Source organism: Lissotriton helveticus, chromosome 4_1 (assembly GCF_964261635.1).
Source record: "Lissotriton helveticus chromosome 4_1, aLisHel1.1, whole genome shotgun sequence".
In the NCBI taxonomy this organism is placed as follows: Eukaryota; Metazoa; Chordata; class Amphibia; order Caudata; family Salamandridae; genus Lissotriton; species Lissotriton helveticus.
Window position 1 is genome coordinate 1,551,343,243 of NC_136063.1, and position 24,371 is coordinate 1,551,367,613.

Here is a 24,371-nt window from a genome sequence, read left to right on the forward strand (position 1 = left end):
GTGGTATTGTGGTATTGTATGCTCTACTGGCAGCATCAATAAGCGATGTAAAGTAATCCCTTTAATGTTGTGTGCTGCCAACCCAGTTGGAGCAGTAACAACACAAGAGAGCGATGACTCCGTTCTTTTCTGCAGATATGTTGCAATTGCTTTAATCAGGAAACTTTTTCCAGTTCCTGCTTCTCCACTCACGTACAGTCGGACAGGTATAAATGATGTACATGAGCACTCTTTTTTCTCATGAGATAAACCATGCTCAATGTGTTCTGTGACTTCGTCATATATTTGTCTCTGCTCAACGTTTAGTTCTTTTTCCAAATCTTCTAAGTTAACTCCATCCTCCTGAGCTTGTTCCATGGCTCTTTCGACTTCATCCATGGCAGTGGCAGCTTCATTTTGTATAATTGGTCCTCCTAGTGGATCCTGACTCAATGAAGCAGAACTCTGACTATCTTGAGAACTGTCTCTAGCAATCTCTGCTGCAATTGTAGCTTCTTGCTGTATTTCCTCGTTCAACATTTGCAGATAATTTGAAAAAACAGGACATTCTATGGTATCCTTGGTTGCATTGAACGAATCTTCATAAGTGAGAAAATCTCCAAGTAGTTCCTCTTCTGTACGCCAAGGCTTAAAGAGTTGCAAAAGAGTTAAGTAATAAAATTCCCTTTTGTCTGGAGATTCACAACTCAATTTTCAACGATTAATCAAATGGCCTTTTCTTTGTTTCACCAGACAGCCTTCACATGCAATTACAGCATATACACCTTTATTGATGTCTTCTGTGACGTTCTTTTTATAAGTATAGGTTTGCAGAACTTTATACAGACAAGTGTTCTCAAGATGAGTACTTCTATTTGGATAGTATGTATCCAACATGTTTGTCCTCAAAATATCTGTACTGTCTGGTTCTTTCTCCGCCAAATACTCTATTTCTTGTACAGATCTCAAAACTCGGTTTCGTGTTGCAGCAAGATGTAGACTCACCCAAATGATGGTTCTAGATTTGGCATATAGACTTGCTGATGATAACCGGTCAGAACATTCATATGCTCCAATTTCTCGATGCGACAACATCTTCAGACTGTAACTGTATAATTTCTTGCTTACACTCTTTTCATGTGAAATTTCCTCCCACATTTCCTTCAGTTCCGTCTTTTCAGATTTTGTGATGTAAGACGTCACATATCGAGCCACAGCAATAGAGTTGTCAGCCACATATTGAATATCCATGTTAGCATTCCACATGGACAAAATGACTGGGTTGTAGTCATTTATGTATTTGGACTCCTCATTTCTTCTTAGGTTGTATGTATTTTCAGGTGATTTTCTTGTCACAGTATGTCGCAGAGAAGACATAAAATTGTTCACTCTTCCTTTCGATGTTACTCGACGTGGAAATGCAAAACGACATTTCGTGTAGAACTTGTCCTTGGATTTGTATTTACGACGACAGTATTTTCCACAACGATGGCTTTGAAAGCTTAAAACTTGATGTCTTTAATTGTTTTCTTCTGTACTTTTCGGAACAGCACATGTAGAATACCGCTCAATGAAACTCATCACTTTCTCATCTGAATCTGTTCCAAATTTTGGTGCATCTTTGATCCATAGCAGCATATGTATGTGTGGAGTACCTCTTGCTTGATACTCCTTTCTCCAAAAGAAATCCAACACCTTTCCAAGTGGAGGATTTTTTTTGTTTGTAATAAGAGACATCATAGCTTCAAACTTATGATTAAAATACCTGCATACATTAACTGGATCCAAAGAGCATAGTTCTCCAGGTGTTTTGTATTCAATATTTTCAATGTTTTTATTTGCCTCTCGTAGAAATTCAAGTAAGTCTTCCCAAGCAGACTCAGCACAGCTAAGAGTGAGGAACCATGTAGGAGTTCCTAAGTTTCTTAGCAAACATTTCAATTCCCATGACGACGGTACCAATACTTGTTAATACCACGCTGACATACCATGAGATTAATTAGCTGAGATTCCAAAACACTGTCTTGCAGTTTCACTTTATCCATAAAGTCCTTTGCCGAAACATTTAGTAGATGTGCTCCACTTTTCAGTATATGGTTCACTGCATAAGAAAGTCCAGACAAGTCACTCTCAAACAGTAAATGGAACACATATGGAATGCATTGACGAAACCTTGGATCTTCTGCATATAATCTTGAAGTTCGGTATTCAGATGCAGGAATTTGACAGGTCGGTCGTCATATCGTCCAACTTCACCTGTTGGAAATAACTGTGGAAAACAATGAGCTTCCAAACTTTCTTCCCATACACTAATGGGACTTCCTTTGGCTTCTTTCATTTGAAACAAGTCAATAGCATTCCCCATTACTTCTTTGGAATGCAATGGATGAACACTATAATGTTTATAAATTTCTTCACTTCTAGAGACATCAATTTTTTCTGTTTGCCCAGCGGAGAAATCACTGTCCTCTTCTACAGTTGTTTCCTCTTCTCCCACATGCACTTTTTTATAGTACTGATTATTTTTTACCAGATACAACATTGCCTTTTTGACTTTCCTAACATCCACTAATTCTTGCCAGATTTTTTTACTCTTTGTCGGAACACCATTACCTAGAATAACCAGAGGTTCCTCCTCTACTTTTTCTACACCAATTGTATCAATATTTTTCTTGAAATCTAGAGGCAAATAAACAACTCTTCCCTTTATTCCTCTCTGTAAATCTGAAGGAGGCAATTTCCCTGTCTTAGGCTCCATGCGCACAATAGCCTGAAAAGGATGCACACATTGAATCAGAATAGACTCATAGGTATTTAAATCCATCAATTCAGAAGGAATGTCTACCAACTCCAGATTATTATGAACAGGTCGAGCAGGCATTCTGTTTTCATTGAATTTATTATAACAATATTTACAAATACGTTGATCAGAACCCAAATCAAAACAATTTTCTACCAACAAATAAGTTGCAAAATCCTCCCACTCATTATTATTTACCTTTTCGCTTTTTACATATAAATCAACTAATCTAGTCTGATGCTTATAATGAGTTCGTCGACAACACACACAAGTAAAATTAGGCCTTTCACTTGAATTGACCTTAAACTTGGTAATTTCATGTTCAAATTTTTCTGTACTTGAAATCTCTACATTCTGTTCTATATTACCTTCTATTACTGTATCTATTTCTGCACTGTCCCCTTTTTCACCAAAGTAACAAAACTCAATTGCTTCACATATGTTTTTCACATCTAATTCAGTTCCATGCAAAAGAGCACTGTTTAACTGTTTTAGTTTAAGTGCTGGACTTTTTTGCATAATACAGCCTTCTCACTAATTTCCTCACTTTATTATGATGCACTGCTAACATCCTAAAATGGTGAAAAACACTCTGACATACTTTTCTTGAAAGACAAGCCAGTGAATGCCCTTGCAAACCTGTTTTTTCTCTCACTATACAAGGATCCAACTCTTGCAAAATTGTCATTTTTTGTTTTAGACTTTTCTTAGTATATGTCCGTAAGAAACTGCGAAACAAATCAATTGAATCCTGTCGCACCCTACAAATACTACTATACACTGGAGCCTCAGGACATCTCCCTAAAACTTCACCAGCTAACACCTCTTCTGTATTTCTAGGCACAATCTTTTCTTTTTCAACCGGACAACCGTCCTTTACCTCATATGCTCGACCACTGGTGTCAACTGCATGCACCAAATCCTTATCCTGAAAGTAACATCCTTCATTAAAAAAGGGCTCACAACTTGAACTATGCTTCCATTCTCCAGAAAAAACATCGCAAAAATTAGTCCGATTAATTACTCTTCTCCACTTATATTTTGATTTGAAAACATTGATTACTTTATCTAGTGTACGAATTCTATTCATTACTAATCCATATAACTTATTTTTCACTTTAAATGCTTCATCCACAATCTTAATTATGCTTTTTTTTCTTGTAAAAAGCGGTGTTTTTTTGATACCTCTTTACATTTTTTAATAAATTAGATACTATTCTGTTATAAAACATTCGTCTACGAATTTCAATAAATTGTTTTCTCCTTCTATTCCTATAGACAATATCATCTCCTTCTACAGGTCTATCATTTTTTGAGGGACACAATTTCTTCTTTATAATTAAAGGTGTTTTATTCTTCTTTGAAATAACATCTCTTTTTTTTTTTACATTTCAATAACTTCCTGAGACAATTCTTTGTTTGCTTACCAGGAGCATTATTTTTTTTCACTGAAGAATTTTTTTTGGATGAGTCTTGTATTTCTTTTTTCTTGGACCTTAATTCTTTTTTGTAATTTTTTTGCCGTCTTTCTTTCGATGGCATATTCTTTTTTTTTTTCATTAGATGATTATAATCTGTGGTAAAGAAAAAATTACATAATATAGACCACTACAAACATATTACATAGCAATTACAATAAGTAAACAATATAAACACTAGTTTACAACATAAGCCTGATTTACATTACATGTGCTGTGCTTTGTGTCAAAAACGATTTACTATGGAAAATGTTTTCTGGTAAAATGTCTGGCTTTTAAATTTTGGACAAGGTTCACACTGAGTGTCTGTTTGAAATAAGGAATTACATTTTCACATTTTTCATTAATGTCACCCGTGCCTTCTAACAGTTTGCCTGTCTTAGCTTAAAGGGTACTCTGTGTCTGTGTCTCATGTCACTTTGCACGTGCATAATCTCTCTTTTTCTGTGTGTCATGTCTCTCTTTGTGTGTGTGTCATGACATGTGTCTCATGTGCCTAAGATCACACTGTAAGTCAAGGTTGATTTTAAATGGATCTGGGTGAATAATATGCTTAGTTGATGTCTTTAAAAATATGGAAGTACATGTTTTTTTAAAATCAGTTGGGCTTTAGTATATGTTCTAGTAGGGAATCTTAGGCAGCATGTCTGTTAGGCCTCTTACTTCAGAAAAAGGCTCTAAGCTGTGCAAACAAGATGCAGGGTGTGCCTTTGAAATGAAAAAGGAATGTTATGTCTTGCTTATATATATGTCGTCTGTTTTTTGCCAGTAGACACAATGAGATAGTATGACCAGAGACACACATATTGCATGCAGAGACAGACATGGTAGATTACATGTAACATCCTGGTCATGTGTCTAAGATCACAATGTGAGTCAAGCTTGATTTTAAATGGATCTGGGTGAATAATATGCTTAGTTCATGTCTTTACAAATATGGAAGTACATGTTTTTTTAAAGCCAGTTGGGCTTTAGTATATGTTCTAGTAGGGAATCTTAGGCAACGTGTGTGTTAGGCCTCTTACTTCAGAAATAGGCTCTAAGCTGTGCAAGAATGTTGCGGATTTCCTAGGATAGCTAGGTCCTAACTATAACTACCTACTGGCGACCGCCAGTAGGTAATATATATCATGTGATCAAGGGCAGGCTCTCCCGAAACACGTCATGGTAGAGCTGGCTATGAAATAAAATAAAACTGCACGATACCTGGGTCCACGCTCTTCTTTTCTGGATGCAGTAGAAGTTGTGAGCGAGTTGAAGAATATATATATATATATATATATATATATATATATATATATAATATATATATATATATATATATATATAATGTTTACATCAAAATTAATTGTAGATCTTGCAAATATTTGCTCCATTACAAAGGTGGATAAACCCATTTGCACATGTTTTACAATAAATAAAGACTATGCTGTATTCAATTACACCCAATAGATTATTTTCTATGTTTAAGTCCACGACCTCTGCATCTCATAATGTGTAAAAAGAGGATGATTATGTGCTTTTACAATCCGCGTCATCAGAGGCAAACAAGTGGCAAAGAACAGTTAACGTACTACTCCTGCTCTTTGACCTAGACAAAGGAAAACAGCTGATAAAGTAAAAAAATCAATAATCTAAAAAAATCAATGTTGGTCATGTGCAAATGATGTTCACTCAGATAGCTTCAGCAGTGACATTGCATTTTAGGCAAAGAACTGTACCTTTCCAGAATAACATTTCCCCTTATTTAGTGTATGTGTTTGATATGATTTTAGACAAAGGGCCTAATTTAGATTTTGGCAGGCGGGTTACTCTATCATAACGGACAGGGATATCCCTTCTGCCGAAATATAAATTCCATTTTATCCTCTGAGATTTATATTTTGATGGATGGGATATACGTCACCCTTGTGGCAGAGTAACCTGTCCGCCATGATTTAAATTAGGCCCAAAGTTTCTGAATGTATTGTTGATTCATTCACTATTATGTTTAACATGTTTAATACATTTAAAGTCAATGTTCTACAAGTGCACTGAAATAATTGCACAGCCATGCCCCTTGAAAGGATTATGGCTGCGGTGAACATTGTTTGCATTGCTGATTCCGTAGGTAATTCAAGCGCGTTAGTCTGGCTCTCAGCCGTTCTACAGGTGAACAGATAGATTCAATGCTGTGAATTAGAACAAAGGCATTTATGGCAATAGACCACTTTTTGGTGCACTTAGGTTGAGAATCGGACTCCACAAGTTTAGCATATTTGCAATTCCAAGTATCCATCACTTTATTAACACTTCAGGTATTGACTTCAAAAGTGTAGTGAGCCATGTTTTACATGAAAAGACAAATTCTTTGCTGTTTTTGGCACCCGCATAAACAAAATTCATATAATCGTCATATTGTTTTTTGTGTCAAGCAGCACACTTGTAACATACGACTATATCAAATGTTCTCTGATGATTATCTTTTCTTTTATAATCCTTACGGTTTTATCACTTCCAGGTGCTGCATTGTAAATGGGGGGCGGGGGTCTTATCAGATTTGAGCAAATTGTTTTTGTAGCAAATGTTGATATACATTGTCATCCACACTACTATTTATAATTTGTCATGGTAACCCATTTCATTTATTACCGATATATATACATATATTAAGGTTATGCAGAGTTTTAAAATAGGCTCATCTGAAAGAATTTAGATACAAATGTAAATGTTTTAAGCAATACATTTGTCTTGAAATTCAATATTCATTATTGACAAAGCTTAATCTTTTTCATTTTAATTATTCCCAAAGTAAAAAGATTTCATATTTATGATTTCATTATCTTGAGTCAAAGTATTTTTTTTACTTTGAAAAAAAAACAAAAAACTTTGAGGGCTTTGTTTATTCTAAAAATCTAAAACTGTCAAAAGTATAGATGTGATTCACTTAAAAAAACATTGATTGAAACATTTTTGACTAAGTAATTCACAAAACGCTACATCATGAAAATCATGTACCTAGCTAACTTATTAAAATATTACTTATATATATTGGTAACATTTTAGAAATGTTCTGTCACTACTGAAGCAGATTTAACTGTGTATGAATGGAATCCTATTGATAAAGTAGCATGTATAACAAATGGCATTGCAATTGCTCCAATAAACAATGTATCTCAGAAGTTTAGAGCTAAATGTCCTCTTTCAATGACCACTTTTTTGTATAACGGTCTCTTGTCTATTTCTATGCACAGGCCAAAAAATCAATTTATTCCCATCTGAGTACACTTGCAGATTTTTCAATAGAAATGTTTGACGTTCTTGATGAAATCAACTATCAGTCATACAACGACTTTGTTCTCAGAGTGGGTAAGTCTTTCATACGTCGCTATTCTATTCAAAGGAAAATAATTGCTTCGAGGTGATGTAATTTCAAGTAAACATATATTGCTTTGGTTTCAATTTTAGTTATATTTTGAAAGAAGGTTACTGTTATTTATAAGAAAACAAGAGCAAACTGAAAAGAGAAAGGCCGATAGCTTACTCGATTGCATTTTAAAACTAGAAAGTGTAAGTCATTGTTCTTCATGGACGACCTCATATTGATAAAAGATTTTACGTTTTGCTTCACTTACTCAGGTACAATGTAGAGTAGACTCTTTAATTCTATGTTTCTTTCCTTTTGATGTAGGCACTATTGATTTACCTCCTACTCTCTTTTGATGTACTGAATTGCACCCCAGCTAGAATTCCTTGCACAGATACATACAAAACACGCTATTCTTTTCATTTTTTTATTATAAATTTAACAGATCAGATTTTACAATTACTTTGGTACCCACTACTTTATTAAATAGCTACGTATTTTCTTAGTATGTAATTTTCCTCCTTACAAAGATTGTAGTCTGACTGAACGTAAAATATAAAATGTTGTTATTGTCCTTAAATCACTGTGCTGATAGAATGAAAAGTGACCACATTGTAAGATTTGATGTCAAGACGCCAATTTTTAAACCAGCTGGTATAAAAATATCTATATATGTTTTAATGTCTACAAAACTGGCGAATGCATTGATACCAAAGTGAGTTAATGGGGAAGAAGTGGTATGTAGTTAACTTTAAATATGCCCTTTCACAGTTATGGACAATGCATCGCAAGTTGGTTTTTGACAACATTGTATTAAGTGATGACCAAGATACATAGATGCCAATGACTCCTGTAATTGATACAAGTACAAACTTTTTTCATCTCCCTCTTTATTTATCCGATTAGGCTCAGAGATAAATATTCAGCTGCTCATGTCTTAAAGTCATTACAGCAAAGTCAGAGAGATGCATACGTAAAATGATGTGTTCCTATCTTTTTAAACTATCTAAAATGTTTGTATTTCTCATCCTTAGACACCTGAGCCAAAAAAGAGCGTAGGCAATACCTCTGCGCAACACTTTCTCTAGAAGGGCACATTCACCTATTCACTGTTTGTCCTTCGTTTACAAAGGCTAACCAATCCGGTGAAAAAAAACTTCAAAGCCTTCCATTTTACTCCCTACTAAAAGAAAAATGATTAACCCTACATGTCTCATTTATAAATCCATAAATTGGCAAAAAATCTGCCTTTGAATTTCCACAACAAATTCACGGGAATCCAAATTTGAAACATGTATTCTGTTCCCCTCAGCCCCATTCCAAACCAAGCACATGGAAATAGAACCAGCCCATCTATTCTTTTATCTGATCAAACAGAGGAAAATCTGAAGATCCTCCTGTGCATTTTTACTTATTCTTTTAAAGATAACAAACATCTATTTCATTATAATGTTGACTAGGCATAAGTACTCAATCCAACTTCTCCATACTGTCTACTTGATTTTAGATATCCATATTTGTCCACCTGAGACCCGAGAAAGGAAGTATTCTTTGTTTTCTATTTTGTAGGTTAAAAATGTGAACATACAGCTTATCCTGCATGTCAATATGAAAATGCAAGTACCTGGAAGACTCAATGCACTGTAAACAAATCAGTAAACTTGCGTCCACACCAGATACTTTTAGAAAGAGGTATTTGATTATAACCTCTGAGGGGAAGATTTACTAAGATTTTGTGCTGTGTTTGCGTCACAAAAGTGACACAAAATGGTCACTGCGCCCATGGCGCTTCGCATTACCTCCTCGTCCGTCTTCCTCACCACAGTAATTAACAGTGAGCATTCTGCTCCTACAGAAACTCCAAGTAAAAAGCTACATACTAGTCTCCATATCCCTCCAATATGGCCCCCAGCGGGAACCACCAATCAGATAAAAGGACACAAAAGTCCCAACACAACCTGTTTTTTTGTTACTGCATTGCTACGAGTGCTGTTCATGTTCCTGTTTGTCAGGTAAGTTGATGGGCGGAGGTCCTGCTTTAGCAGACTCTTGTGCCCCGTTCTAAGGTGGGGTACAGTTTCATTGTTGTACTGTTTGTTCCCCCCCCCTTGGTTGACACTTTCACCATTATCCCCTGTCGTGCTCTAGCTGCCTTTTGGGGTCTTTGGGTTGTTCGTGCCATTTTATATTTGCCTCAGCGTCCTGCTCTGGTGGACTCGGCGTCTTTTCCTTTTGTTTTGTGTCAGCTGGTATTTGTCCTGAGTCCTGCTCTATCGGACTCGGCATGTTTTACTTGATTGCTGGCTACGTGCATCTCCCTACTTTCGTGGCTCAGGCGTGTTTGTTGATTCGGCCCCTTCCAATACCCGGCATTGGGTTCTTTCTGTATGGGGGTGGAGTTCTACTAATATTCCTACTTTGCGCATAGGGGCTGCCTTGTCTAAATTTCACATAGTAATGGGAATGTATGTGTCCTGAACGTTTTAGGCTCTCTCTGTGTGTCCTGCATTAGCGGACTCACCTCCTACGGGCGTCTCTTGGGATCGGCGCTTGCATTTTCCGGCATCTTTTAGAGGCTGTGGTGTGACGTGATTGGGAGGGGTGTGTCTCTCCTGTCCTGGGACGGTTTTTAATGGGGTTTCCATGGTGATGGGAGTTTTTTTTAATGCTCCTGCATGCCGTAGTGGTGTTGCTGGTCATTCTTTTTTTGGCAGCTATGGATCCTGATGCAGTTTTGGATTCTGAGTCTACTGAATGTTCTGCTGGGTCTCAGGACTTGGTGCCTTCCCTTGCCAAGCTTCAGCAGATGATTAATGCGGCGGTGGCGGCGGCTTTGCAGGATACGGATTTGCTTCCTCCTCCAAAAAGGCCCAGATGTGAACTCGGTCCTTCCCATGACTCTGAGGGGGGGGAAGATGAGGACCTGAAGGGTCGTTTTATCCGGGGGTCAGATCTGAAGGATGTTCTTCACCACATCCGTCCCAACCTCTTTTTTCCGGAGTCCGATGTGACTGTAGAGAAATCTGATTTTATTGCGCAATATCAGAGGAAGGAGCCTGAATCTCTGCCTCTCCACTCATCTGTTTGGAGAAGTGTGGCTCAATGGTTAGAGCAGGCAGACCTTGATGCAGAGCTCTGGCCAGGGACCAGGGTTCGATTCCCGCCTCGGCGGGTCTCCGGCTCATTAATTCTCCTGACTGGATATTCTCGCCTCAGTGCCTGTTCTGATCATGGGTCCCACGCTGCAACTCTGGGCAATAGCTTGCTTAGTCTCCACAACGGCCCCAAAAGCGCTGGGATGCCTGGCTGCATCTGGGGGGTGCCCAGGAGTGGACATTTCCCAGGAAAGCCAGGAAGGGTTCCTAAGCGGTATACGGACAGCGCCGGGACACCTCCGGTGGAGGTAGCTGTGCGCTTTACAAATTCCGACATTTACATTTTTATTTTTTTTAAGGGTGTTGGAGGCGGAATGGAAGGATGTGGACAAGAGTAATTTTCCCCATTTTCAGGGAAAACAATATCCCTTGCAGGACTTTGCGGTTAAGTTTCCTGCCTCTGTTAAGGTGGATTCTGCGCAGAAGGGTTTGCTCATGAAAATCCCCTTTTTGGGAGGGAAATTGTTTAGTGCACCATTGGAGGAAATGGTCAAGAAATTGGTGGAAGATCGGAAGCTCCTGGGTCCGGAGAGGGCTGGGCGGTCCTGCTTTTTTGGGTCTCGAAGAGCTTTTAGGTCCGGCTCGTCAGGGAAAGGCTCATTAGCCCTTTCGTGGAAGGGGGCGTGGGCAGGGTGCTTTTTCCTTTGGCAAGTACTGGTTCTCCAACAAACCCTCTACGTCTTCTGCCCCCCCCCAAGTCATGACTGGATTGCTCCGGGAGTCGGTCCTGTGGGGGGGAGGCTGTCTCAATTCGTGGATCCGTGGAGAAATACTGTGTCGGATCAATGGCTCCTTCAAGTGAAGTCAGAAGGTTTTTCCTTTGGATTCGTCCAGACTCCCCCAGACTGTTTTTGGGTCAATCCTTGCCCTCGAGACTCTCAAAAGAAGTTGGCCCTCTTAGAAGGGGTCCGTTCTTGTTGAGAAGTCCTGTGAGTCACTTCTGACGTTTCCTCTTGAAGCCGCAAACTCCCAACTCCCTCAAGGATCAATCAACACAATCAGGAACACAACTCTGACCGTATTGACTTTTCCCCCAGGGAAAGGGGAAGTGGACAGAGAGACTAACAACAAATAAATAAACACTGTCTTCTGTTGTTGTCTCTCAAAAGTGTTCCAGGCCGTTGACCTCTCTTGGTTGCGCCTCACGTTTTTTTCACGCAATGTTTTTTCACGCAATTCTCTTATGAAATAACATTAGTTTTAAAAGACAACTCAACCCAACTTCTTAACACAGACTTATGTCTAAAACTTCAGTAACTGACCATTGAGTCAGGTGGCCCTTGTTCACACTCTTTTTGATATCAGAATTTGCTCAGTCTTTTCTCTATACCTTTCTATAAAACAAGAGGAAAGTTTCTACATTAGCGAAAACTTCTCCTAAGTAATGAGTTAGTTTGTTAATTGGTTTTAGTTAACCCAAATGGTTAAAATCATGCAAACTTGTACCTGAAGACTTCAGCAACGCTTCAGCTGGTTTGGAATCTGCAGTTAGGAGATAGTAAGAACAACAACCTACTCTCTCTAACGACTGCAAGGACTTATAACTCAAGAAATTATCTCTAAAGAATAACCCTACTAGGCAAGGTCTGTTTCAGTATCCTAATTAACAACTTAAAAAATTGCTAAACATTTTTAAAATAAAGTCTTTACAGTAATTTCTTGTCTTAGCTTAGGCTTGTTTACTGCCTTAACTGGCAACACTCTTCCCAAATGCGAAGTCTCAAACGTTAAAAACCCACTCAGTCAGTTTTAGAAAATTCTCCTTGACTTTGCCAAGGCTTGTTTCTTTTGTCCATTTAAATAATAAAAGTCTTCTTCCAAACGCTGAACGCAGATTCAATTATCCTCTTGTGGGTCTCAAGAAACATAGGATTTATAGTTTTATCACCTTACAAGAATATTGCCTTACTGTACATGACATCCATTTTCGAGCAGACTGCAGCCTCGAACTGCCATCAGCAGAGGGAAAAAACGGAACTTGCTTTTCCTTCATGCGCGGCGGGAAGGACTCGGGTTCTCGGCTTCGGCGAAGCCACGAATCACTCAGGAGGAGGCAGCTAGGGAGAGGGCTCGAGGAGAGATCAGTAAAATCGGACTAAGAAGGGAAGTCGCTTGGAAACCAAGGATTTATTTATGGCCTTAGGCAGACCGTCAGGGCGGGAGCAGAAGCGCTCGACAGGGCAGCAACACGAGACGAAGCGCCAAACCGTTGGGCTTCCGTCTATTTATAAACAAAGGCTGTCACGCGAGCAGCGCGAGCTTACACCTCATGTGAATTCTTATCTCGAGCCAGCGCGAGCCTCTCTCAATAAATGAGCGCACAATCTTATTATTAACCCCTACAACTTAACACAGGCTAAAATAAACAAGCATTGTTAAATGCAAATTCCCTAACAGTATTTATAATGACACTAAACAGGAAATTACCTACTTAACTTATTCCAAAGTTTCAAACTCTCATTGAATTTTGTCTGGCAATTTAAACAACTCATGAACAGATCCTAAATCCCACTATATGCAGTAAGACGGCCAGTAGCACCCCTAACAGTTCTCTGGTGGCGAAGGGTGCTGTGATTCCGGTTCCAGTGGGACAAAGGGGTAAGGGATGTACTCAATTTTGTTCCTGGTGGAAAAGCACACCGGGGATCTCAGACCTGTTTTAGATCTGAAATGGTTGGAAATGGTTCATTCCTCCCGTGAGATTCAAGATGGTGTCCTTGCAGGTGATCCTCCCTCTGATCTGTCAGGGGGAATTTTTGGCCTTGATCGACCTACAAGATGCTTATCTACATGTTCCGGTTCATCAAAGGTCTCAACGGTTTCTCAGATTCTGTGTTCTGGGTCAACATTTTCAATTCCAGGCCTGTGTTCTTCACCATAGGTCTTTACTAAGGTTCTGGCTCGTCTGATGGGTCATTTGCATGGGAGGGGTATTCAGATCTTTCCGTACCTGGATGGTTGTAGATTTCTGCTTCTTCTCTTTCTAAGGCAAAGATCCATGCCCGGGAGGTTTGACAGGTCCTGGAGAGTAACAGCTTTCTTGTGAATCTGAAGAAGTCCTGCCTGTCTCCTTCTCAGGATCTGACGTACATTGGAGATCACTACAAGACTCTGTTGGGGTTGGTGTAACTGCCTCCTGCATGGAAAGTGACTCTGGTGTCTGCAATTCGATCCCTGTTGTCAGAGTCTTATCCGCCTGTAAAAATGTGGCTGAGGGTCCAGGGTCTTCTGTCTGCCACCTTGTTGGTGGTTCCGTGGGTTCGTCTTCACTTGTATCCCATTGTGAACCACATTTTGTCTCTTTGCCGCCCATGTGGTCAGGATTTCAGTCAGAGGGTTCCTGTGTCGGCCCAGGTGAGGGAGGATCTGGGTTGGTGGTTAGACGACCGACATTCATCTGTCCCAGGGTCACCCCTCTCTGATGTTCCTTCTCGTGTGGTCACAATGGATGCCATCGGTTTGGGCTGGGGGGCTACTCTGGGCGATGCCTCGGTGCAGGGAGTCTGGTCGCAAGTTCAGATGTCCTGTTCGTCGAATTACCGAGAGCTGAAGGTTGTTCAGTGGGGTCTGTTGGCTTTCTCTGCCCTGATAGTGGGTCACCATGTTCAGGTCCGGACGGACAACTAGGTGTTTGTGTCTTACATCAGTCACCAGTCACCAGGGGAGGTGGAGAGTTTGTTCCCCCAGTTGCCTCAGTCGCCGGATTAGTTCTTGGGCGGAATCCAATCTGGGGTCCCTGTCGGCAGTTTATCTCCCGGGTCGGGAGAATGTGGTGACAGATTGTCTCAGACGGGTCTTTCCTTCCATGGGGTCTTTGTCTCTGACCAGGTTGATGTTTCCGATGTTGCCGGAGAAGTTTGGGTGTCCGGTGATGGAATTATTTGCATCTTTGGACAATGCCAAGACCTGTTGTTTCTGCATGATTAAGCCCTGTCAGAGCGCATGGAAGGTGGATGCGATGTGCTTCCTTTGGCCGGAGGGCCTGTTGTATGCCTTTCCACCGGTTCCTCTGATCCCAGCGGTATTGATGAAGATCAAGAGGGAGGGGGCTTTTGTCCTTCTGGTGGTCCCGGGTTGGTGCAGTCGCACGTGGTATCCTCTCTTGTTAGAGTTGGCGGTGTGTCTGGGTTGAACGTTGCCGATCCATACTTTTCCTTTGATGGGCCCTCTAGTTCCTCTTCCAGTGTTCAGATCCATGAGTCTGCAGGCTTGGCTCTTGAGAGGGAATCCCTGATCCATGGTGGTTGTTCTGTGGATGTTGCTAGTCTTATTCAACGGTCCAGACGTCCCTCGACTTTAAAGTTGTACACTAAACATTGGGACATCTTTGCTGCTTGGTGTCTTCACCATGGTTGGTCTGTTGACTCTGTGGATCCTGCTCGTGTGCTGGATTTTTTTAAGGAGGTTTTTAGATTTGGGCTTGGCCCTTTTTACACTCCGTGCACAGTGGGCTACCATTTGGGCTTTTCATGGGCTCCCTTTTGTGTCTGTAGAGCCCTTAGTGGCTCATCTTTTTCGATCTCTTGTCCTTCAGCATTCTCGCCCGATGCTTTCTCCTCCCCTGTGAGACCTTCCATTGGTGTTGAAGGCATTGCAGTCAGTTCCTTTTGAGCCTTTGGGGTAGGTGGAATTGACATTTTTGACTCCCAAGGTGGTGTTTCTGGTAGCCATTGCTTCTGCCAGGCGGGTTGGAGAGTTGGGTGCTTTTCTTTCGATCTGCTCCTTTTTTACGGATTCTGGATGATAGGGTGGTTTTACGTGCTCATCCTACTTTTGTCCCTAAGGTGGCATCATTCTTTTCATCATTCTGCTGAGGTTGTCCTCCCTGTGTTCTTTACTGTTCCCTTGTCCCCGGAGGAATCTCTGTTACGTCTTCTGGATAATAGGGGCGGGTTGGTCATTTATTTGGCCCGCACCTCTTCCTTTTGTAAGGTGGAAAACTTATGTGTGACTTTTGGTCTGGCTAGACAGGGACAGAGACCGTCTCTTTCCACTCTCAGTCGGTGGACTAAGGAGACTATTCTTTTGGCGTATGATACTCTCTATGTGGTTCCCTCTCATCTGGTTCAGGGGCGTTCTACTAGATCTGTTGCTCTTTCTTGGGCCGCCTTTAAAGGTGTTTCCATGGAGGATACCTGCAGGGCGGCCACTTGGTCTTCGCCTCGTACCTTCATGTCTCAGTACTGGCTTGAGGTTGGCGGAGGGGCTTCCGTGGCCTTTGCCTCTTCAGTTCTCAGTTCTGTGACTTTGTGAGATGTGTGTCTCTTTCCATTGTTGTCATTAAATTATGCATTTTTCTAATGCATTACTTGTGTGGGTTGTGTTCCTTACATGAAGCTGTTCTTGGTTTGGTATCGGCTCACTGTTAATTTCTGTGGCCAGAAAGACGGACGAGGAGGTAATGCCCCGTTTACTTTTTTTTTTTGCAGAGTTTTATATAGCGCGAACTTGACTCAAATCCGAATCGGGTATCAGAGTGCTTTTCATAGCACCAGTTATTTTACATGAGGACACACATTCCTTTTTGTTAGGCACCGGGAGATTAAGTCATTTGCCCAGAATCACAGGATGTTTGGCATCATTACCGAGACTCAAACCCAGTTCCCCAGGTCCAAGGTCGAGTGCCGGTAATCTTCATTACTCCGAGTCCTAGTCTTCCTTGCCACAGTATAGTTTCCCTACCCTTCCAGCCCTCTTAGTGACTTCATGTCTGCAGCTTTGTTTTTCAGGTCGTGTTGGGACTTTTGTGTCCTTTTATCTGATTGGTGGTTGCCTCTGGGGGCCATATTGGAGGGATAGGGAGACTAGTATGTAGCTTTTTACCTGCCCATGCTCAATGTTAATTACTGTGGCGAGGAACACTAGGACTCGGAGTAATGAAGATTACCAGTAAGTAACCGGGGCATTACTGTGCGCCATAGGGGCATACCATGGGTGGTGCATGGGCGTTCCCATTCTCCCACCCAAGGTATCTCACACTAAACCCAGTTTACTAAAAACAGTAGATTGAGTTTAGCGTGATAAAACTGTGCCCTTTTCAAATAGGCGCAAGGAAGGAGAAATTCTTTAATTTCTCCTTCCTTTTCTGACTTTGCATGCGTGCTGCACTGTGCAGCACGTATGCAAAGTGGGAAAGCTTTACATCATGCCTAGCATAGTATTTTGTATAGGAATGGTACCCTTCCGGTACAAAACCTATGCTACACTCATGCACACACCCTAGCGCTGCTGGGCTATGGTGTGTGAAGGCGCACAGCAGCTGAAATCAGCGCCGGCAATAGGGAAAAGGGGAGGAGAAAGCCGTATCTTTAAAAATATGGCACTCGCCTGCTCCCTCCTTGTTGCACAATGCAGCACAGCCTCGTGGGGGGCTGCGCTGCATTGCGTGGAGATTTTGTAAATCTCCCCTTGAGTCCCTACACTATTCCTTTTGGAATACCCATTCTGTATAACATTTTCTTCTATTGTAACAGGTAAGAAATTGTTCTATTCCAATTGACGTATCCAGTGTGTTTTGTTGTAGAATGCCACAACCTTTGTTTTCTGAAATTGAAATTCAGTACGAAAGATCAATTCTGCAAAATAATCAACAAATGTATCTTGAATTGGGTACAATAGAATATATAACTGTTAGTCTCCCTCCAAGCTTTCTGTAAGCTAAGTGCTGTCCTAATAGCACTATATAGGGGGATTTACTAGTGAAAGAATATTCTGACTGGCTGTAGGGAAGTGGAATATTAGTAGTTAGGGATATTCACCATGAGCTAGTAATAATACCAAATTCATTATTAGCTCAAATCAAGTCTCAATAAATGAATCCATACTAAACCCCTGGCATCTTGGCAAAAAAGCAGTCAGGCTTAACTTAAGAGACAGGCATATGCAAAGCACTTAATATCATTAAAACAGAAAATAAGTAATAGGCACAACACAATGAATTATAACACCACTTTATAGAAATAAAGAATATTTTTTTCTTTAAAATAGCACCAACATGACAAAAAGACAATGTGAGGAAACAGAGATATGAATTTGTAAATACAACATAAATAATTGCGCATTCTTGCACCAAAAAGCTTAAAGTGCCACTCGCAGCCGTCTGGTCACGCTGGATGAGAACAAAGTCAAAGTTTAGGCCAACCATGATGGAGCACGCATCGGCTAGGATTGGGGCTAGGCCCCAGTCAAAGGTTTACCTTCACACTTAGGGCCTGATTATGACTTTGGCTCCCTTACCGCTATAGTCGACCACCGCCCGCCTCCCTGGCGGGCATTGATTTGGCGATCCTGTGGCAGTGCAGTTCTAGGTCTCATATGTGAGCCTTAGAACTTCAGAACCGAGGGAGTGCTAAAGCAAGTTCCTGCACAGCATGGACTATGCAGTTCGTGCCATGCAGGTACAGGGGTGCATGCATACAGGGGGGCACACCATGTGCCCCCCTGCATGTACCCCCAGGCCCAGAGGCAACAGGGGGCCCTGTAGGTAATTTTCATGGCATGAGCACTGTCATGAGACCGCTGGCAGTGAGGAAACTTGTAATATGTTTGGTGGTGCTGCAGTGGCATGGCCAAGGATATTGGAGTCGCAGACCCCCATGCCACCACAAGGGATTGTGTAACCCTGGCAGTTATGGCAGTCCTATGGTGGTCTGACTACCATAATAAGGCAGTTGGACCGCTGGTGCGGAGGCCTCCGACCGCCACTGCACCTCCACCATGGGTTAGGCCCCTTGTCTTTTTCTAAGGCTTTTCTCTCTAATGGGTCCTCGGACTTCTCAGATCCAAGGTTATATTCGATGACGGTGGCCTTCTGCAGTGCAATGCTTCAGTAAGCCCTTGAAAGTCTTTCTCATCAAAGGCGTGGAGCTATGGGGCTTTCAGCAGGACAAACCAACATGGTCAGGCAATTCAAATCCAGTGGCTTGACTCTGGAGGTCAAGCCGGTCTCCTCCTTGAGCTTTTCTGTAAAACTTTGCACAAAATGTACACAAACTTTGAGATCTGGCTGTGTTCGAGTTCCTTTTGGAAGATTAGATGTCCAGTAGTTCCAGCAAAGGGTTCGGAGACTTTGGATTGCCTCTTGGTGGCTAGGACCTAATTTCCCATAATACACTTGCACAGTCCTGGAAAAATCCAGTTGCAATTGGTCACCTGGGGTGATCCTCAGTTTTGCTTTGCAGGTGACTTCTCCCAGCTCTGTTGTACTTGTTGCTAATCAGGGAGTCCTCTCCGTTTTGTTTGTGTCAGGCACAGTCCTTTCTTTTGTGCAGCTTTGTGATTACAGCAGGTGCAGTCCTTCTAAGTGCAAGCCTTCTGTGGTACAGTCCAAGGGCTCAGCAGAACCGTCCTTCTTCTTTTGTTCCAGTCAGTGTTCCGAGGAGCTCCTGTAGCTCTGCATATTTATCCACCATACTGGGCTGGCAAGAGGGGGCACCACAACCAATAGTAGTAACGTTACTTCCCTCTGCTACGAACACCTACTAAGAGGTGTGGGACATTTTTGACCCGGAATGCATTGTTTCACTGAAATCAAAATTGAGAAAATCTCCCTTGAGGTGTGTATTTGTGTAACCTAACCCAAACGTGTAGCTAACAACTCACTACATTTCTATTCCAGTCCCTCTCCTAATCTAATTACTGGGACTCCCATCTGGCTGCGGATCAATGAAGTGGAAGCTGCTCTGGGTCCTTTGACATCTGTTTTCCTGACTTTGAAGTCCAGCTTATAGCCCGCCTCCTTCCTCTCCCTGGCTTCTCCAGGTAGCAATTCTCTTCCCACCAAATGACTGTATTATGTGGACCCTCTGCCTCTTTACACCTATTCAGGGAACAGCTTGGCTCAAGCTTCTGGCCAATTAGAAGAGACTGCTACAAGGTTGCTTTAGGTAACATCAGGGTAGTAAGTTATAAAACTAATTTACTCTAAAAGTTATATTAAATCTGACTTAGCGAGTTGTTGTATTTCTAGAAGCCATTATTTTGAAACTTTGAATGACACTGCTAGCTGGCTCCCAAGCAAAGATAGACTTTATTAAGTTTAACGAAGCAATCCTGTGTTAGGCAATGAGTCTAGCAGCACTAAAACAGAGAAAAACAGGGTTGGCTGTTTTTCCCTAACATCTTTTATATTGTCCTTGCACTTTACACAATGAACCTTACGTTTGAGGCACCTAGGACAGACCTTAGGGGTGCCTTATAAGTTATAAAAAGGTAGTTTTGGGCTTTGGAAGTACTGTTAATTCCAAAGTCAGTTTTGGGCATACTTTTATTTTACAACCAGCTTGCAAAGCAGGCCTGGCTTTAAAATGAAACCAGACACCACAGCAATGTACACTTAAGTGCATTAGGTTCACTGGGGTCTCTAAACCTACAAGTCCTACCATATACTAGGGACTTACAGGTAGGTTGTTTTGGAATTATATCAATTACCATAAATCCTTAGAGGACAATCACTGGCCCTAGGCCTGCTTAGCAGAGCCCAGGATACATTCAGGGTAAGTGACCATCAGCATCAATGAAAAAAAAGGAGGGTGATCAAGGCAAAAAGAATGACTTTCCCACACTTACTTAATATTGAGGTAATGAAGAATGACCACTCACTTCCCCCAATTGAGCTGTATGAGTTAGCTATTTAAACAGCAGCAATAAAATTATAAATACCTGACGTAAAAACATGAGCATTTTCTGTGCTTCCTTTACAGGTGGCCAACATTCATCACTTTGATGCACCAACTCACAAAACTTTACAGTTGGGTGATACCACAAGGCAGGTTCTAAACCAAAGTCCTTACCTAAAAGCAGGAACTTTTGATGTTTAAATATTTTGTAGATAGTACTCAGCATAGGAAAAATCTCAGCATCCTTTGTTTTTGGAAGGTCCTGATCATGTTCTGCTATATTCAGTAGAACAGCATGATAAATCGTTGAAAAGAGGTGATTTCAATGTCATTATGAGCTGTAATAATGATTTTACTTGTTAATTCATTCCTGCCTTTACTTACTCATTTTTTTCCTAAAATTGAACAATAATACAGGTAGTACAGATAATGTGAAAAAGACACATCCTCTCCTACACGGATTAGTTACAAGTCAACTGTAGTTTCAAGCTTTATGGCTTCAAGGTCAATATTGTCATCATGAAATTGTCCAGAATATCAGTGGAACACCTTTCTTTCAACCATGCAAGTGGAACCTGCAATCTCTGGTTAAATCAACTATTCTCTTTGTGTGAACAAACAAAACGTATCAATGTGTATATACAAATTAAATTCTAATAAATAAATATAGTACATGACAAATATATCAGCATCCTTTGATGCTGTTCATGCAAACTTCCTAAACATCCCAAGTAATAGAATAAGTATTGATTGAAGAGGAATAGGCCACATTGCAATGCACACATTTACAACGCATGTCATTACAACACAGTCATTACAAGAACCGCGTTGTTACGGTGCGTACCATTAGAACCCGGAGCGCCCGCCTCCCCCCTTCCGATCCACTGCCAAAGAAATCATCTGCGGCGTACCCCAGGGCACCTCCCTCAGCCCGATGCTGTTCAACATCTACATGGCACCCCTCGCCCACGTCGCCCGACAGCACAACTTCAACATCATCTCCTACGCCGATGACACCCAGCTGGTCATCTCTATCACCAAAGATGTTCACACCGCCAAAACCAACCTCCACACAGGAATGAAGGCTCTCGCCAAATGGATGAGGAACAGCCGGCTGAAGTTGATCTCAGACAGGATGGAGATCCTCTTCCTCGGCTCCACCCCTTCAGCCTGGGACGACTCATGGTGGCCGACAATCCTAGGAACAGCCCCGACACCCACTGACCACGCACCTAACCTGGGGGTCATCCTCGACTCCATCCTCTCCATGACTAAGCAGGTCAATACTGTCTCCTTATCATGCTTCAACAGCCTCCGAATGCCCCACAGAATCTTCAAGTGGATCCACACCGAGACGAGAAGAACAGTCACTCAGGCCCTCGTCACCAGCAGGCTGGACTATGGAAACGCCCTCTACGCAGGAACATCGGCTAAGCTTCTGAGACGATTGCAACGCATCCAGAACGCCTCGGCACGTCTGATCCTCTACATCCCTCGCCGCAGCCACATCACACCCCACCTGAGAGACCTGCACGGAATCCCCATCAACAAGAGGATAACCTTCAAGCTCCTCATCCATGTACACAATGCTCTCCACAAGACCGGCCCAGCATACCTCAACAGATGACTCAACTTCTACGCCCCCACCCGCCAGCTCCGCTCTGCCAGCCTTGCCCTCGCCACTGTCCCCTGCATCCAAAGAATGACTGCCGGTGGCAGAACCTTCTCTCACCTCGCTGCCAAGACCTGGAACACCCTCCCCACCAACCTACGGCAGACCCAAGACCTACCGGCCTTCAGAAGACTCCTCAAGACCTGGCTCTTCGATCACTAGCAGCACTACCCCTCCAGTGCCTTGAGACCTTCACGGGTATGTAGTGCGCTTCACAAATATCATGATTGATTGATTGATTGATTGATTGATTGATTGATTGAAAACACAAGTCACTACCATGACTTGCTGTAAGGGGGCGCTGGATTTTGGAATACTATAATTTACTATCCCAACCCCAGTCTGTGCAACAGTAGGGAAGGTGTTGGATTTAAAATCCAACACCTTCTGCCCCCAATAGCATGTCGCTGTAACGACTTGCGTTGTAATGGTATGAAATGTAACAATGGCATCGTTGTAATGACAGAGTTTTAATGGCATGCAATGTATCAACATTGTTCTAAATGATGTTTCCCATTGAAGAGCACCTAATTAGTTAACATCCTCCTTATTATCCAATTTATAATGCATTAAAATTGTCAATTCCTCATCAAACCTTAATAAAACTCCAAACAGTGGGGCAGATTTGCAAGTCTCCTGCGCCACCTGTGCGTCACTTTTTGCGACGTACTGATGGCGTATTTTACTGCTCCATATTTACAAGGACAGGAAAAGCCACCCTGTGTATGGCCCCTTTGCATGTAGAACTTTGCGTGAAATGGGCATTCCATGGGTGTTGCTGTGGGTGTTCCCGCTCAACACCCATGCACCCAGAAACATTTGCATATTTACGAGGAATAGTAAATCTGGAAATGCGTCTGAATGCTACGCATCCCCAGGGGGGGAGTAGGGAGGCGCAAAGAGGAGAAATGTTTTTATTTCTCGTAGTCTTTTCCTCTTTCAATGTGTGCTGCATTCTGCTGCATGCATTGAAAGAGGAAAAAGCCTGTAGTGATTGTTTTTGTGCCGGAAGGTGTAAAACAAAAACACATTTTCGTCACATTTCTGTGATGGAAAGTTCTGAAATATGTGGAGAACCACAGATTTCCATCCACACAGTATTTCCCCAAGTCTCCCAATAAAGATTTCATCTCACTTGTGCGGCTAGGACTAGGGCTTGTGACAGGAAACAGCCCAAAAAACAACATGGAAACATCACATTTTTCCACACAAAATGGACCCCTTTTTGCAATGTGCCTAGCTGTGGATTTTGGACCCTACCTCAGCTGGCACCTAGGGAAACCTAGAAAACTGTAAATTTTTTAAAACTGCATACCCAGGGAAATCCAGGATGGGATGACTTGTGTGGCGCTCACCAGGTTCAGTTACCCAGAATCCCTTGCAAACTTCAAACTTTGTCAAAAAAACACAGTTTCCTCACATTTCTGTGAGGGAAAGTTCTGGAATCTATGAGGGGCCACCCGCTTCCACCCATTCAGCATCTCTTTAAGTTTTCATATAAAAATGGTGCCTCACTTGTGTGGGTAGGCCTAGTGCCCGTGACAGGGAATGGACTAAAACGTACTGTGGAGGCTTCAAAAAGACCTGGTTTTGCAAGTGAGTCACCTGCGTTTTTGGTCCCGGGCTCATAGGCCGGGGATTTGAAAGCGATTGGTCTCCCTTTATGCAGCACCAATCAACTGGAGAGGTAACATGCCCACAACATCAACAATTCTGAAAATGGTGCCACCAGAAATGACACTGCACTTCAAAAGTGAATATATCTGGACAGCTACCTTGGTAGGGGACCTTTGAGGCTCTGTTGGTAGAGCAAGGACACCTGGTGTTTATATCTACTCAACGACTTCTGCGTTCTTGGAGATGGGGAGGTAGAGTTGGAGGGGTGGTGATACGGAATAATATACTGTGTTATATACCCTTTTTTGTCCTCTTAGTTTTTAAGCTCCTCACAGGCTGGCAAATTGCAGCCTGTGGTTTTTGGTAAATTATAAAAACTGATTAAAAACCATTCATACTATAAACTACAATGGAAGGGCATGAAAGAAGGCCCTTCCACAGACCTAGTAAACTGAGCTAATTTCCAGTTTTGAGCTAAATATCAAATCTTGCAGATCATAAGCAGTGCATTGTGGGGGCATAAATTATAGTTAGTTCAGGTAACTAGAACTGCTGAATTTCCGTGGTTTTGCACAAGTGAAATCTTAGTGTACTACAATGTCCCTGTACCCTTTGTTTTTTTGGGTGAATGTCTAAGGTTTTTTTAATTCTGTTTCCTAACTATAACATCCATTTAGCTTTGTGTCCCCGCCCACTCCTCCTGCCCT

At 41.8% G+C, this 24,371-nt stretch overlaps 1 protein-coding gene across 3 annotated transcripts in view; it reads left to right on the plus strand.

The window, feature by feature from the left end:
• Positions 1–24,371, plus strand: part of ADCY1 (adenylate cyclase 1) — a 1,411,272-nt gene that overhangs the window by 1,347,649 nt on the left and 39,252 nt on the right. For all 3 annotated transcript variants that reach the window (XM_078685844.1, XM_078685845.1, XM_078685846.1), the window contains one exon: positions 7,491–7,605. In XM_078685844.1, coding sequence (XP_078541970.1) covers positions 7,491–7,605 — 115 coding nt within the window. The remainder of the gene's footprint in view (positions 1–7,490; positions 7,606–24,371) is intronic.